At 40.2% G+C, this 12,572-nt stretch overlaps 1 protein-coding gene across 1 annotated transcript in view; it reads right to left on the bottom strand.

Annotated features, from left to right (window-relative positions):
- VIRMA (vir like m6A methyltransferase associated) overlaps positions 1-12,572 on the bottom strand; it is a 30,933-nt gene that overhangs the window by 4,072 nt on the left and 14,289 nt on the right. Inside the window, exons 12-23 of the mRNA XM_071554157.1 lie at positions 12,216-12,309; positions 10,936-11,480; positions 9,821-10,056; positions 8,861-9,107; positions 7,129-7,346; positions 5,823-5,955; positions 5,073-5,225; positions 3,088-3,248; positions 2,753-2,849; positions 1,581-1,747; positions 1,087-1,418; positions 128-271 (exon numbers count right to left, since the gene is read on the bottom strand). Of these exons, the coding sequence (XP_071410258.1) occupies positions 128-271; positions 1,087-1,418; positions 1,581-1,747; positions 2,753-2,849; positions 3,088-3,248; positions 5,073-5,225; positions 5,823-5,955; positions 7,129-7,346; positions 8,861-9,107; positions 9,821-10,056; positions 10,936-11,480; positions 12,216-12,309 (2,527 nt within the window). The remainder of the gene's footprint in view (positions 1-127; positions 272-1,086; positions 1,419-1,580; positions 1,748-2,752; positions 2,850-3,087; positions 3,249-5,072; positions 5,226-5,822; positions 5,956-7,128; positions 7,347-8,860; positions 9,108-9,820; positions 10,057-10,935; positions 11,481-12,215; positions 12,310-12,572) is intronic.

Below are 12,572 nucleotides of genomic sequence, written 5' to 3'. Positions count from 1 at the left end.
CATATATGCTTAAAACATTTGCTGAATTTCAAGGTGTCTGCAGCATCCTTGCATGGTTTCATTTGTAAAGCAAAAATGAAATTCAAGGAATTCTCTATAGTTCGATGCCCATAGGAATACCATGTACCTGCTGAACTCAATGGTCTCAGTGGTGGCAGTGGACCCCTGTTAAAATTGCTTTGACCACCTCTACTGTCATTGTAGGTTCCCCTGGGCGTACTCTGTGCACTCCAACTCGAGCCTCGAGTGCCTTCACGACGACTGTAATTTCCTAAATAGGGAGAGAAAAAACCCACACACTGTTGAGCAAACATCACTGATTGGTTTTTTTCCTATTTCAATCTTCACAATACTCAGGGTGGTAACATAGTATTTACATAATTCAAATATATAAAAAGATGCTCTGCATTAACATACTCTCAGTATTCTAGCTCAAAGTCTACAAGTTACTGTATTCTACACAGAATCGGGAAAATATCTATGAGACAAGAACTCAAGTTTAAAAGAATTCACATTAACCGGTGTATTAAGACAGACTCCTATACTTTCAGATTTTGTAGTAAAGTAAATCCTACTATTTATACCTTTATAAATAGAGAATTTTCTGTTTCTACTTTGCAAGGACTTGCCTTAATTAAGTGATGGAAGGGAAAGGAATGCAACCTTTTCTATACATGAAAGAAGTACTGTAGCTAGTATCTGCAGGTTCACTGAAAACTGCATCTTACTCTTGTCAGGATCTTCTATTCTTTTATTCCAAAGCCTCACTTAAACCCAGAGATGTACTGTGGTGCTTGATTTCAGGAACTACCATGTCACAAATGGCAGAGAAGCTCTCCAACAGTTGCTCAAAACAGCTCCCTCCTTTTGTGGAAAAGGTGGAGAGAGAGGCAACACGAGAATTCACAGCCTTGTTTCAATGCCCCAGCATTGATGGCTGGAGAGAACCTTTTCTGTTGCCAAACAACTTATTTCAACAACACTGCTTCAGGAATTCTCACACTGGGGATGATTCACTGCTAGGAAACTGGGTTAGTATTACTGAAGCATTTTTTGCCTCCAGTTCTAACACGAGAACCAACATACCTTTTGAAGCAGGTGGTGTAAAGAACCTGTTCTGACTGTGAAAAGCTCCTCGTCCTCCTCGATTCCCTGAGAACCCGCCACGCGAAGAAATCTTCTGTGACACCTTTGGTGGCCTTTTGGCTGGTGGTATCCCATCTGGAGCAACCACTTCTTTGCTCTCAGCAGCAACAAAATCATCCACATGCATGGAGGGTGGCCTGCTTGTATTCTGTTTTCTCTGACGGAAGATATCGTGTGGTCGAATTCCTTGTCCGAATCCTCCCCTGCCTCTTCCTCTTGGTGGTGGCACAACATGAGCTCTCTTGGCAGGCTCTATGTACTCAGATTTCCCACTGTCACAACAAACCATAATTTATTTAGTTCATGTAAAACTGTATTGATATTGAAGGTCAGGCATCCTCCATATTGGAGATGCAATTTGAAAGGTATTTCACATTATGAGAACATACAAAGGAGTGCTGAACACAGTGTTAAATTCACTAAACTCATCTTACCTTGAAGTTATGAAGGTCTCGTGCTTGTGCTTGCCAAGTTTGAACCCTTTTGTGGTTTTTGTACGTCCAGGAGATGATGGTTCTGACAGAAACGATCTCTCCAATTCAGCTTGCAAGTCGAAGTCACTGCAGCCCTTCTCTGACAGTTCAATCAAGTCAACTTTTACCTGCAATGATAGAGTTTATTTTTATCACAACAGTCATTACTAGCACTTCTGAAGAAGGAAACAGGTTGCACAAGGATGGGTGAGATTCAGCTAGGGTCCTTCTGGAACAAAAAAGCTCCATCCTCTACCTTTTAATGCTGTGCTGTGGCTCAAAACAAAGAGCAGCAATAACAAAAAAAAAGAAAGCAGCAGAGCTGCCACAAAATTCTCCTGACAGTTCTGAATTTCAACAAACTGAAGGGCATAGCTACAGCCCTTTCATTTATTAATGCCACTTTTATATAGGACTCCACAGTTTTGGGTTTGCTTAAGCAATTAAAAACACAAGTATCTTTGCATGTAAATTAATGAAGAGTAAAACTTAAAAAGAAAGCGAAGGCAATGAAGTCAACAGAAACGGATCATTTCTCACTTAAGAAATTAAGACACTGCCAGTTGCTTAGTTCCATAAAAAAAGGGGTGAGGGGAATTCTATTGTATATTTTTCACAATCAGCTTCACGGTTTAGATTATAAAAATAAAGTTTCAAATACTGTGAAAAGTTTTTGGGCAAGTAGTTCATTTACTACTGCCACATTTTTCACTTCTATTACATCACAGCAAATATTTAAATAAAAAAATATTAAAAGTGTAGCTATCAGGCTCTGTGGATATTACTGAAATGACAGAAGACAAGGAAGAAGAAAATAAACCACATTCTTTTCAACACTTAACAGAAATTGCTGAAAAGCCCCATCAGGAATGCAAAGCAGGTTGGACTGACACAACTGTTTCTCTAAAGGAGATGATTTCTGCATTAGCGCACTGTAAAAGCTCCCAATTTTGTGGCTGCTTCCAGCTGAATATGAAGGCATTTAATAGCCCCTTTAAAAAATGCCAATCCCTCTATCTGGGTCAATTTAGAAGGATGAGCACAGAAAAACAAACCATAACTTTCTGATATTACTGGCTCTGATTAACTCTTGTTTTTAAATCCACTTCCGATATGATAATGAAACCTTTTACCATATCCAGATCAGTGTCTATTTCCTCAGCCTGAAAGGGTGAGAACCACATGGACTTCAGCTGGTCATCCATCACATCTGCCAACACGTATGTAGTCCTGCAACAAAACAATGCCAAATGCCTGTTTGGATGTGTGCAACAAACTGCAAGCAACACTACAGAACCTGGGGTGAATGTTGCTGCCTTACCCTTGCATGACATTAAATACACTGGGACTAACACGTAGTAGTGACAACAGTGCTGTTTAGATCCCATTTTTAATATACTCATGCACAATTTACCGCATTTTCTTCAGTAAATCACAGGTAGAATGCTCACATATGTAATGATTTTACCTGTTGTTAAACAAATTCTGGAGAGAGTCTGGTGCAGAAAGAACAGGCTCTACATCTTGGTCACTCAGTGGACAAGAATCACCTGCAGATTCCAACATCTGCCTCACTCCAACTATGTTGTCCAGTAAGGATTCAAGGCCGTCATCCTCCTTAGAACGATCCTGTGTCAACATAGAACAAGTTAGAACTTTCTCCCCTTCTCAGAGAAGGAAACATGTTTTTGTTAATTATAAAAAGTTATATTATACAGTAATAATATTGTACAAAACAGTCTCTCCAACCACAAATAATGAAACTAAGACACTGAAGTACACAAACAACAGCACAGAGCTCCTCAGTGTGGTATAAAACAAGCCATTTCACCACATGGATAGTTTTCCTTCCCAGTTGACGCAATATCCTCCCTAACAGTCCCAAGGAAGGCATCACTCCAGGTTTTATTTAAAAAGTTTTCTGACAGAACATTCCAAAGTTCTAAGTGTCTGCTATTTCTCCTTCAGAACAGTTGTGGCTTTTAATCTCTTACCACAGATGCAGGCAGCCAGGGAGGGGACAGGAAGGAATATAGCACTGGACAGGCATTTGTGGCCAGCAAGCTGTGGAGCAGCTCTTTCATGAACTCTTCTAAAATTAGTCATCTATTGCGTGGCTGCCATCAGCTACATAGGATTAGATTTGAACATCAGAGTTAAGTTTGCAATTAGAATCATGGAAGAGTTGGATCACTGAATTCTGCATGTCCTCTGGTCCAATCCCCTCCATACACTCTTGAAGCAGGACTATCACCAAAGCCAGACATGGTCAGCCATAACTTTATCTAGCCCTGTCTAAAAAAACCTCCAGCAATGGAGAGCCCACAGCCACACTGAGCAACCTGTTCGGTGCTTCACTTCTCTCTCAGTCATTTATTTTTTCCTTATGTCAACTAGACCCTTCCAAGCCACAATTTGGGGCCATTGCCCTTTGTTTTATCATCTGGAATTACCAAAAGGAGTTTGACTCCACCACCTTTGTTACGATCCCCACAGACAGCTGTAAGCAGCTCTGAGATAGCTCCTCAGCCCTCTTCAGGCTAAACAGGTCCCTGACCACCTTGGTAGAACCCTCTTCAGTTTCTCTAGATCTCTCTAGAATTCGTGAGAGGACAAAGCTGGCCAGAGGTGAATACATGAGAGCTCACCAGCATCTCTGGAGGGAGACAAGATCCCTTGATGTGCTGACCATGCTCCTTTCAGGATAGCTCAGAACACAGCCTGACTGGTCTGTAGTGACCATGCACTGTTGGCCCACATTCAACTTAACACCACCATAACCACCTGCCCTTTTCTGCCCAGCCTATATCAAGGGATGAGATCATCCTGCTCTCACTGCAGCCCTTTGCAGTTTTCCTAATGAAGCACATAAGCTTTCTGCTAAATAAAACCTACAAAGTTTATTGACATCCCTCTGGACCAAGGCTTTGCTGTTTGGCATATTAGTCACTCCTCCCCACTTTACTGTCTGAAGATGTATCCATCATTCAGGTCTCTAATGAAGACATCCAACAATATGATACTCCCAGTATTAACTCCACTTGTTACCAGTCCCAGTCACATTGAGCCACACTAAGCAGTGGCTCCCGTTGCTTATTACATTAATAATCTGCTCCACCACTACCCAAAGCTCTGTTGTACTCATTTGCTGCCTTCCATGACACAGTTACCTGCCTGTGTTCTTAGGGTGTACAGACACCCTCAGCACAAGAGGATATCAACTCCACCTGAATGTCTTACCATTACCACAATCCGAACAATAAAGTCAGAATCTACATCAGAGCAGGTGATTTTGGATATCAGTATTACAACAATGGGAACAGCAATTACCAATTCTGCAAGGTATGCCAGAACTGTGCATCCTCCTCACTAAGGAGGGATAGTTTCAATAGTTTTCATAACATCTTCAGATGCAAGACCTCAACATCAACTCAATTATTTAAATTCTTTTACCATAACATGTTTCTCCAGATCAAGCAGCAGGTTTTCTGGGGTTTCTTCTTTGTTCTGCAGTAGATGCTTTAACTCTGCAGTAGTTAGACCCAGCGTTCTGCCTGAATGGGATCCATCTGTTTCCATAAGGCTTCCATCATCTCCACAACACCCCTGAAATATTTGACAATTGGGAAATAAGTACACATAAATGTTCATTATACTTCTGGACTGCAAGCCCCTTAGAATTCAAACCTGCATTAGAGCAAATTTAGCAAAACAAGAGTTATCTCTCAATTCAAAAACCTAATATGTAAATTATTTTAACAAAGGACACTTCAATAAGCAAGTTTAGATGCTGCACCAAGATGAATGCAATGCTTTCCTATACAAGCTGATGCTTGTATCACAGAATTAACAAATATTTTCTAGGCCTTTCTATACTACACATCAATACAGCAACTTTCTAACAGAATTCCATGAATTTAAAACCTGGATACCACAGCATGCTATTCACTTAGGAAATCAATATGGAGCAATATGCCTTTCTTCCTACTGAAGAAACTGCTTACCTGCTAAGCATGTATTCTGCCCAGCTTTCACAGATTTCATTAAAAACTAATGATGGCACTAACACTACTGATGGAAAAGGCTTACACAGCAATCTGCATAATCATCTGCTTTCTGAAATAATTGTTCCTGAACATGTGTCACACTGCACATGTCAGAGAAATGCAGCTGAGTTTAAGTATTCAATGCATACTCACTCACCAGTGTATCAGAGTTTAGAATCTGTCGGGTAAAATCCAAAAATGAAGAGGCCAGTTCACCTGTGTCTTTGCTAAAACTAGTTATTACTCGCTTTAATACAGTGTACAGAGCACTGCTGTGTTTTCTTAAAGAGCTGTTTTAAAAACAAAAGAGAAAATACTTGATTAGTGACTATTCCACTGTTATTTTTATAAGAAAACAACATATATGCAAAGTAAATCTGGTAAATTTTACAATTACCAAGTTAAGCTTTGATTACAAAGCTGGAGCTTCATTATTTCCTCTGTACTAGACTGTTGTTTTCACCAGTGCTGTCTGCAGATATTTCAGACTGCACATATATGTACTACCTCCAAAACCTGCAAGAAATTACATTTTCATCTCTGGCAGAAAAGGCATAGAAGTACAGAAACATTTCCTTGCACAAGGCCCTTACATACAGAGCAGAATCATGCTTGCTGTTACAATGTCACTGCATCCCATGATGCGTAACAGCAGAAAACAAACTGTAAAGGAAACATCTACACAGAAACAGCAAAGCTGTGCACTGACACTGATGGCTACATGTATGAAATCATAGAAACAACAGCATTTGTAACCAGCTTACTTTTCATTTATGGCTGTACAGCTTCTTGCAGCCTAATAGCACCATTTAAAGCATTTTCAACAATCTTGTATCAACAAGGCTGCTTTTTATCTTTGTGAGCCTCACAACTTTCCTGCCTCTGCACCTCACCCTCAGCAGGCAGAAACAGGTCCAAATACAGAAAAGGAATTAGGTGTTGAAACAACACAATACTGTCCAAGGCATTTATACACTGTTAGTGGAGTCAACAAAAATAGTTGGGGAAAAAAAAACCTCGTTTCAAAAGCCTTAATTGCCTTGACCTCAGAATACTGGAGGGAAGTGTAAACTGAAACTCCTCAAAATAGAGGGAATTACAGCCAGTTCTCCAATGTCCCAGACAGGAGACCTAAAGATTGACTGTCTCAAAAGGGAAGGGCACAAGCACTGTCCCTCAGTCTAATCCTTGACCCTTGGAATAGAGAAAACAAACCTTTTTTTTCAGTGCTCTGTTTTTTCATTAAAGAAAGTGCTCCTATGTGCACACTGCAGAAATGATTAAGAGGTAAAATCTCAAGTGAAGAAGACACAAATATTGATTAAAACACTGAAGTGTTAAAGAGAAACAGAAGTTTAGCTGCCTTATCCTCAACATTTTCTAAGTGGGTAGGAAATGATTTCACACTGCAGAATTTTTTTTAAACAACTTTAAGCTGCCAGTGATATCATAAAATACCATACCTCTTTAAATGATAGAAGCCATAGTCATGCTCTGTAAGGAACATCATGGTTCGGATACATGTCAGCAGACAATTGTAACTGCTCTCAGAATTAATTAATGTTTCCATCAGAGAGTCACAAATTAAGGGCATCAGCTCTTTGCTTGGTAAGGAGTTGGAAAGCTGCTCTAATTCAGACACAGAGCCTTCTGATGAACTTGGTAAAATGAGTGCAATATCCTAAAAGAATTATTATTATACACATAGTAAAAATGCAGTCTGTATACCAGCAGTAAGTATAAACCACACATCAAGTCAGAAGCACTAGTTTCTTTCACTATCCCTTTATCACCCTATTGCTGTATTGTTGACCAGTAAAATACCAGAGTATTCTTTTCTTTTGTTTTGTTAAATGTTATAAACTATTAGTTATTTTAAAAAACATAAAAGCTTCAAAGTTTGAAATATGATGCCACAACCAAAAGCCAAACAGCCACTGGGTAATATAGTTTCTTGTCTAGGTAATCCAAGTGTCCCTTAATCTCAAAACACTGATCAAAATGTGATGAATGGCTGAGGTCTCATAGCTGGTTCAGCCTGGAGAAGAGAAGGCTGAGGGGTCACCTCACAGCAGACTACAAGTGACTAAAGGGGGACAGGGCAGGTGCTCTTCTCCCTCTGGTGACCAGCAACAGGACACAAGGAAATGAAATAAAGCTGCATCAGGGGAAGTTCAGGTTGGACATTAGGAAAAGGTTCTTCACTGAGAGGTTGGTTGGTCACAGGAACAGGCTTCTCAGGGAAGTCACCACGGCAACAAGCCCATCAGAGTTCAGAGAGCACCTGGAGTACACTCTTAGTCATATGTTTTAGTTTTAGATATTTCTGCAAGGAGCAGGGAGTTGGACTTGGTGATCCTTATGGGTCAATTTCCAACTTGAGCTACTCTATGACTCTGTGGTTCTGTGAAAATTAAGAGGCTGCAGACACCACCCAGGAAGTTTAAGATCTACTGTTATGTCCACATTTTACATGAAATAAGAAAAGACTGATTTTCAAGTTAATTTGCATGGGCAGAGAGATCTTGTTTGCATACAAATGGCTGATTTTTTCTACTGACCAACAATGCCCAAACATCTTCTGTGTAAGTGGGTAAGCACTACATCAAATAAATTTATGCACTAGTAAGACAACTAATGACATGCACATCTATGCTCACACTAATGAGAAACTACCAGGGCTAGTCCATGAATCCATTTTCAGACATTTGTTACCTTGCTTTAGTAACTTAGACCTTTTTTAATGGAGGAGTTTTACAGTAGCTTATATATTTTTATATTTCTCATACATTTTCAAGAGGTTTCAGTTAGACAACTAAAACATACGTATTTATCCAGGTAAGGGGGGGAACAGTGACAACTCAAGTTTTGTCAGCGGCCCCCAAGGAGGAATGACATCCCTCTCTCAGCTGAGGGGACAGGAAATCTTTGTGTCCTTCTGTTTCTGGCTTCTAATGAGCTACCAGAACAGTGAACATAATGCAGAAGACATCTCATAAAATAGAAGTATTTACATTCAAGAGCAACAAGACAGCAAGTCTGCCAAGTCAGCCAACCATGCACATTTTTTCTCTCTGTGTTTGAACAAGGTTGATTTTTTTTCTTTAGGAAAAAAGCAGGCACCTAAGAAATAACCTCATTTAATTTGTCTCCTTCAATTATAAACACATATTATGTATTAAATATAGGAAATACCTGATCACAGAGGGACTGCAAGAGGGAAGTTACATATTCAGCACATTGTTGATGAGTGACATTGTCCCCAGCTGATCGCATCAAAGCCAAGAGCTCCTGGAAAACCTCCACATACTTCTCATCTCCTTTAGTAGTTCCACTGATGAGATGCAAAATAGCTGCTTTACAAGCTTTATGTGAAGCCAGGGCATCCAACAAAGCGAGCAGTCGAGTAGTCTGTCCAGTGTACTGTTTATCTTCTGTGTTGCTGAAAGGATATCAAAGCACTTTGAAAAAGGTTTTAAAGTGATCTAAAAAACTACTAAAACAACCATTACAGAAGTCATATATTTCTGCATTTTAGAAAAAACCCACCCAGTTTACATACTTAAGAGTTCCATTTATTTTTTGCAAACTGCTCAACTTTCACTAAAGGACTTCATAAATTAACTAATCTACTATGCATTTAACATACTGTAGGGCACCTAATTTTATACAGATAAATATGCTTTTTTAATAAACAGTATCTATGTGAATAATTATGCTATTAAAGAAACAGTCCTCATTGTTTCAAAACCCTCTGAAATCTGTAGTTCAACTTCCTCCAGCTTACAAACATCTACACCTATGTAATCCCAGTATACAAACTTTCCTGGCCTCCTTTTCTTATTAATGTGAGATAGATCCTTAATCAAAGCACTTCACAGGCAAGATAAGGCATTGCAGGGACAGCCTGAAGAAAACCTTCCTAAAAAGCTTATGATGAATATATAGCACGAAACTGTCTACATCAAAACTTACAGATATGAGCTGGTTCCTTGGCAACATTAAGCACTGTAAGGACACAGTATAAAAGCACTGGACTGAGAAGTCACTCAGTCCATATTCAATATTTTTGAAAATATTTTCCTCCTGCTAAACCTACTGCACAAAGCCAAGGTGAATTTAAAGAAATCTTTGCAACAGAAAACAGAAAGATACCTGTGCAGGTCTTCTACAATCAGATCCAATACAGTCCTCATGATGAGGAGAGCAGTAGGTGACGCCAAGTCACACAACTGAACACAAATACGTCTCAACATATGCTGAATAGGCTGGCAAGACGAGCCGGAGAAAGACCGAACAATCTCTTGTATCAGCTTGGCCTGCACGTGCAGGTGCATACTCCACAGCTTCCTGGTGTTCAGTGCCACTGCAATATCATGGGCCTCAATTACCTGCAGGAACAGAAGGACTGGAGGGTTTTTCCTTTCAACTTTTATCATAAAACCTAAATTCTACCACAAGATATTAACAAGGCCTAAGTACTGTCCTCATCAAAAACATGGAATGCTATTTGCTATTATCACCAAATGACAGGGCACAATTCCAGCAAATTAGGTATTCCTCCAGGAGCATGGGTTGTCACACACCTCTTATGCTTACTTATTAAAGATCACAAATTCAAGACCCATGACAAAGAAAGGAGAGCCTTAGTACACCAAGAGTTTGGCATTCAAGGCTAAATTCAAAGAATCACAGAATTGATTGGGTTCAAAAGGACCTCTGAGATCATCAAGTCCAATCCTTGGTCCAACTCCAGGCCATTTACCAGATCATGGCACGCAGCGCCACGTCCAATTTCAGTTTAAAAACTTCTAGGGATGGTGAATCCACCACCTCTCTGGGCAGCCCATTCCAATGCCTGATTACTCTCTCTGGAAAGAATTTTTTTCTCATCTCCAACTTAAATTTCCCCTGGCAGAGCTTAAGCCCGTGCCCCTTTGTCCTATTGCTGAGTGCCTGAGAGAAGAGACCAACCCCCACCTGGCTATTAGGCTTCACAGACAAACATTTAAGTAACAGAACAGTAGTCTAGATAATCTCACAAGGCATGAAAGAACACCATATGACTGCTAATTTTAAAAAAGTGCTCCCAAGAATACCACTTTTATTTCTGCTGAAAAAGACCTACCTACAAAGAATCCATATGAACACAAATGCTTGAAAACTTTAATTCATCCTTTCACACATCTGCTTTTTACAGAACTACAAAAATGGTCTAAGGTTATACATTAAAAAAAACCCTATAAAAACTAAATAAATCTAAGTTATACCTGAGTAGTCTGCATGGGGAGTGGAAGAGGCAACAATTCTGAAAGCAGTATAAGTCCAGAGAAAAAGCCTTCAGGAATTCTCAGAATTGAAGAGAGAACTTCCTTCAGCATTAAAGACCAAGTATTGTTCGCCAAAGTTTCTTCAGAAATGGTAAGTTTTTCATTAACACCTTGTGTAAAAGTTAGTAAGATATCAACAATGTCATTCTGAATTTTTTGCTCATCGCTATCTAAGCGGCCTGAGAGAGGAATAGAGCAGAGGAGCATGTGTAATGAAACAAGTGCTGCTGGAACACGCATGTCTTTGAATTCAAAGGATCCACCCCTCAGGAGTTCTGTTAGCATTGTCTTAAGGAGCGTGAGGGTACAGCGGGCCATAGAAATAGTAGTAACTCTGTGGAGTGTGGTGCCCATGTTGACATGGAGCCGCCAAGGCTGAATGAGTATGCTGTTCAGCTTCTGTAACACACGGATGAAGGTGTCCATTCCCTCAGAAGAAAAGAGCTGAATAACTGCAAGATTCCATTTAAGGTCTTTCTGTTGACCTGTACAGAAAAGAAATAACATTTCATAAAATAGAATCATAGAATCACAGAATCAACGGGGTTGGAAAAGACCTCTGAGATCATCAAGCACAACCCTTGGTCCAACTCCAGTCCATTTACCAGATCATGGCACTCAGTGCCACGTCCAGTCTCACCTTAAAACCTCCAGGGATGGTGAATCCACTCCCTCTCTGGGCAGCCCATTCCTATGCCTGAACACTCTCTCTGGAAAGAATTTTTTTTTGATATCCAACTTAAATTTTCCCTGCCAGAGCTTGAGCCTGTCCCCCCTTGTCCTATTGCTGAGTGCCTGGGAGAAGAGACCAACCCCCACCTGGCTAGAACTTCCCTTCAGGTAGTTCTAGACAGTGATGAGGTCACCTCTGAGCCTCCTCTTCTCCAGGCTAAACAACCCCAGCTCCCTCAGCCTCTCCCCATAGGGCTTGTGCTCCAGTCCCTTCACCAGCCTTGTTGCTCCTATCTGGACCCGCTCCAGCACCTCAATATCTTTCCTGAAGTGAGGGCCCCAGAACTGAACACAGTACTCAAGGTGTAGCCTCACCAAAGCAGAGTACAGGGGAAGGATCACTTCTGTGGTCTTGCTGGCCATGCTATTTTTGATACAGGATTATGTCTGCATGTCTGATTTCTCCTGGGCAACCATAGTTACACATTTAAGCAGAAGACTTGGAAACTACCATTTGTAGGTTAACCAGGACAGCTGTCAACCATTACCTTCTACCAGAGGTGGTGGACACGCAATATGACACAAAACACGAAGCGCAGTAGGAAGACCAACTCCATCTGGGGTCATCAAACTGTCAATATTCTTTTAGGGGAAAAGGAAAGAAAGGAAAGAACCTGTATTAAAAAGGAGGACTTGAGGCATACATCACTAGTTAAGTATTCAAATTCGATAGTTGGTTACTGTATGTCACAGAATTTAAGTTCAATTATTCCACCTTTTAGGAAGCAGTCCAAACAAGACAGAAGCAAAAAAAGAGGGTCAATATTTGCATTGTGGTTTTACCAGAAGAAAAAATACTTAAATAATTGGATCTTTGCATAATGTGTTTACCTTAGATTTTGTTT

The sequence above is a fragment of the Pithys albifrons genome, chromosome 4, assembly GCF_047495875.1.
Source record: "Pithys albifrons albifrons isolate INPA30051 chromosome 4, PitAlb_v1, whole genome shotgun sequence".
NCBI classification, from domain to species: Eukaryota; Metazoa; Chordata; class Aves; order Passeriformes; family Thamnophilidae; genus Pithys; species Pithys albifrons.
This window is presented reverse-complemented; position numbering and strand designations above follow the sequence as displayed.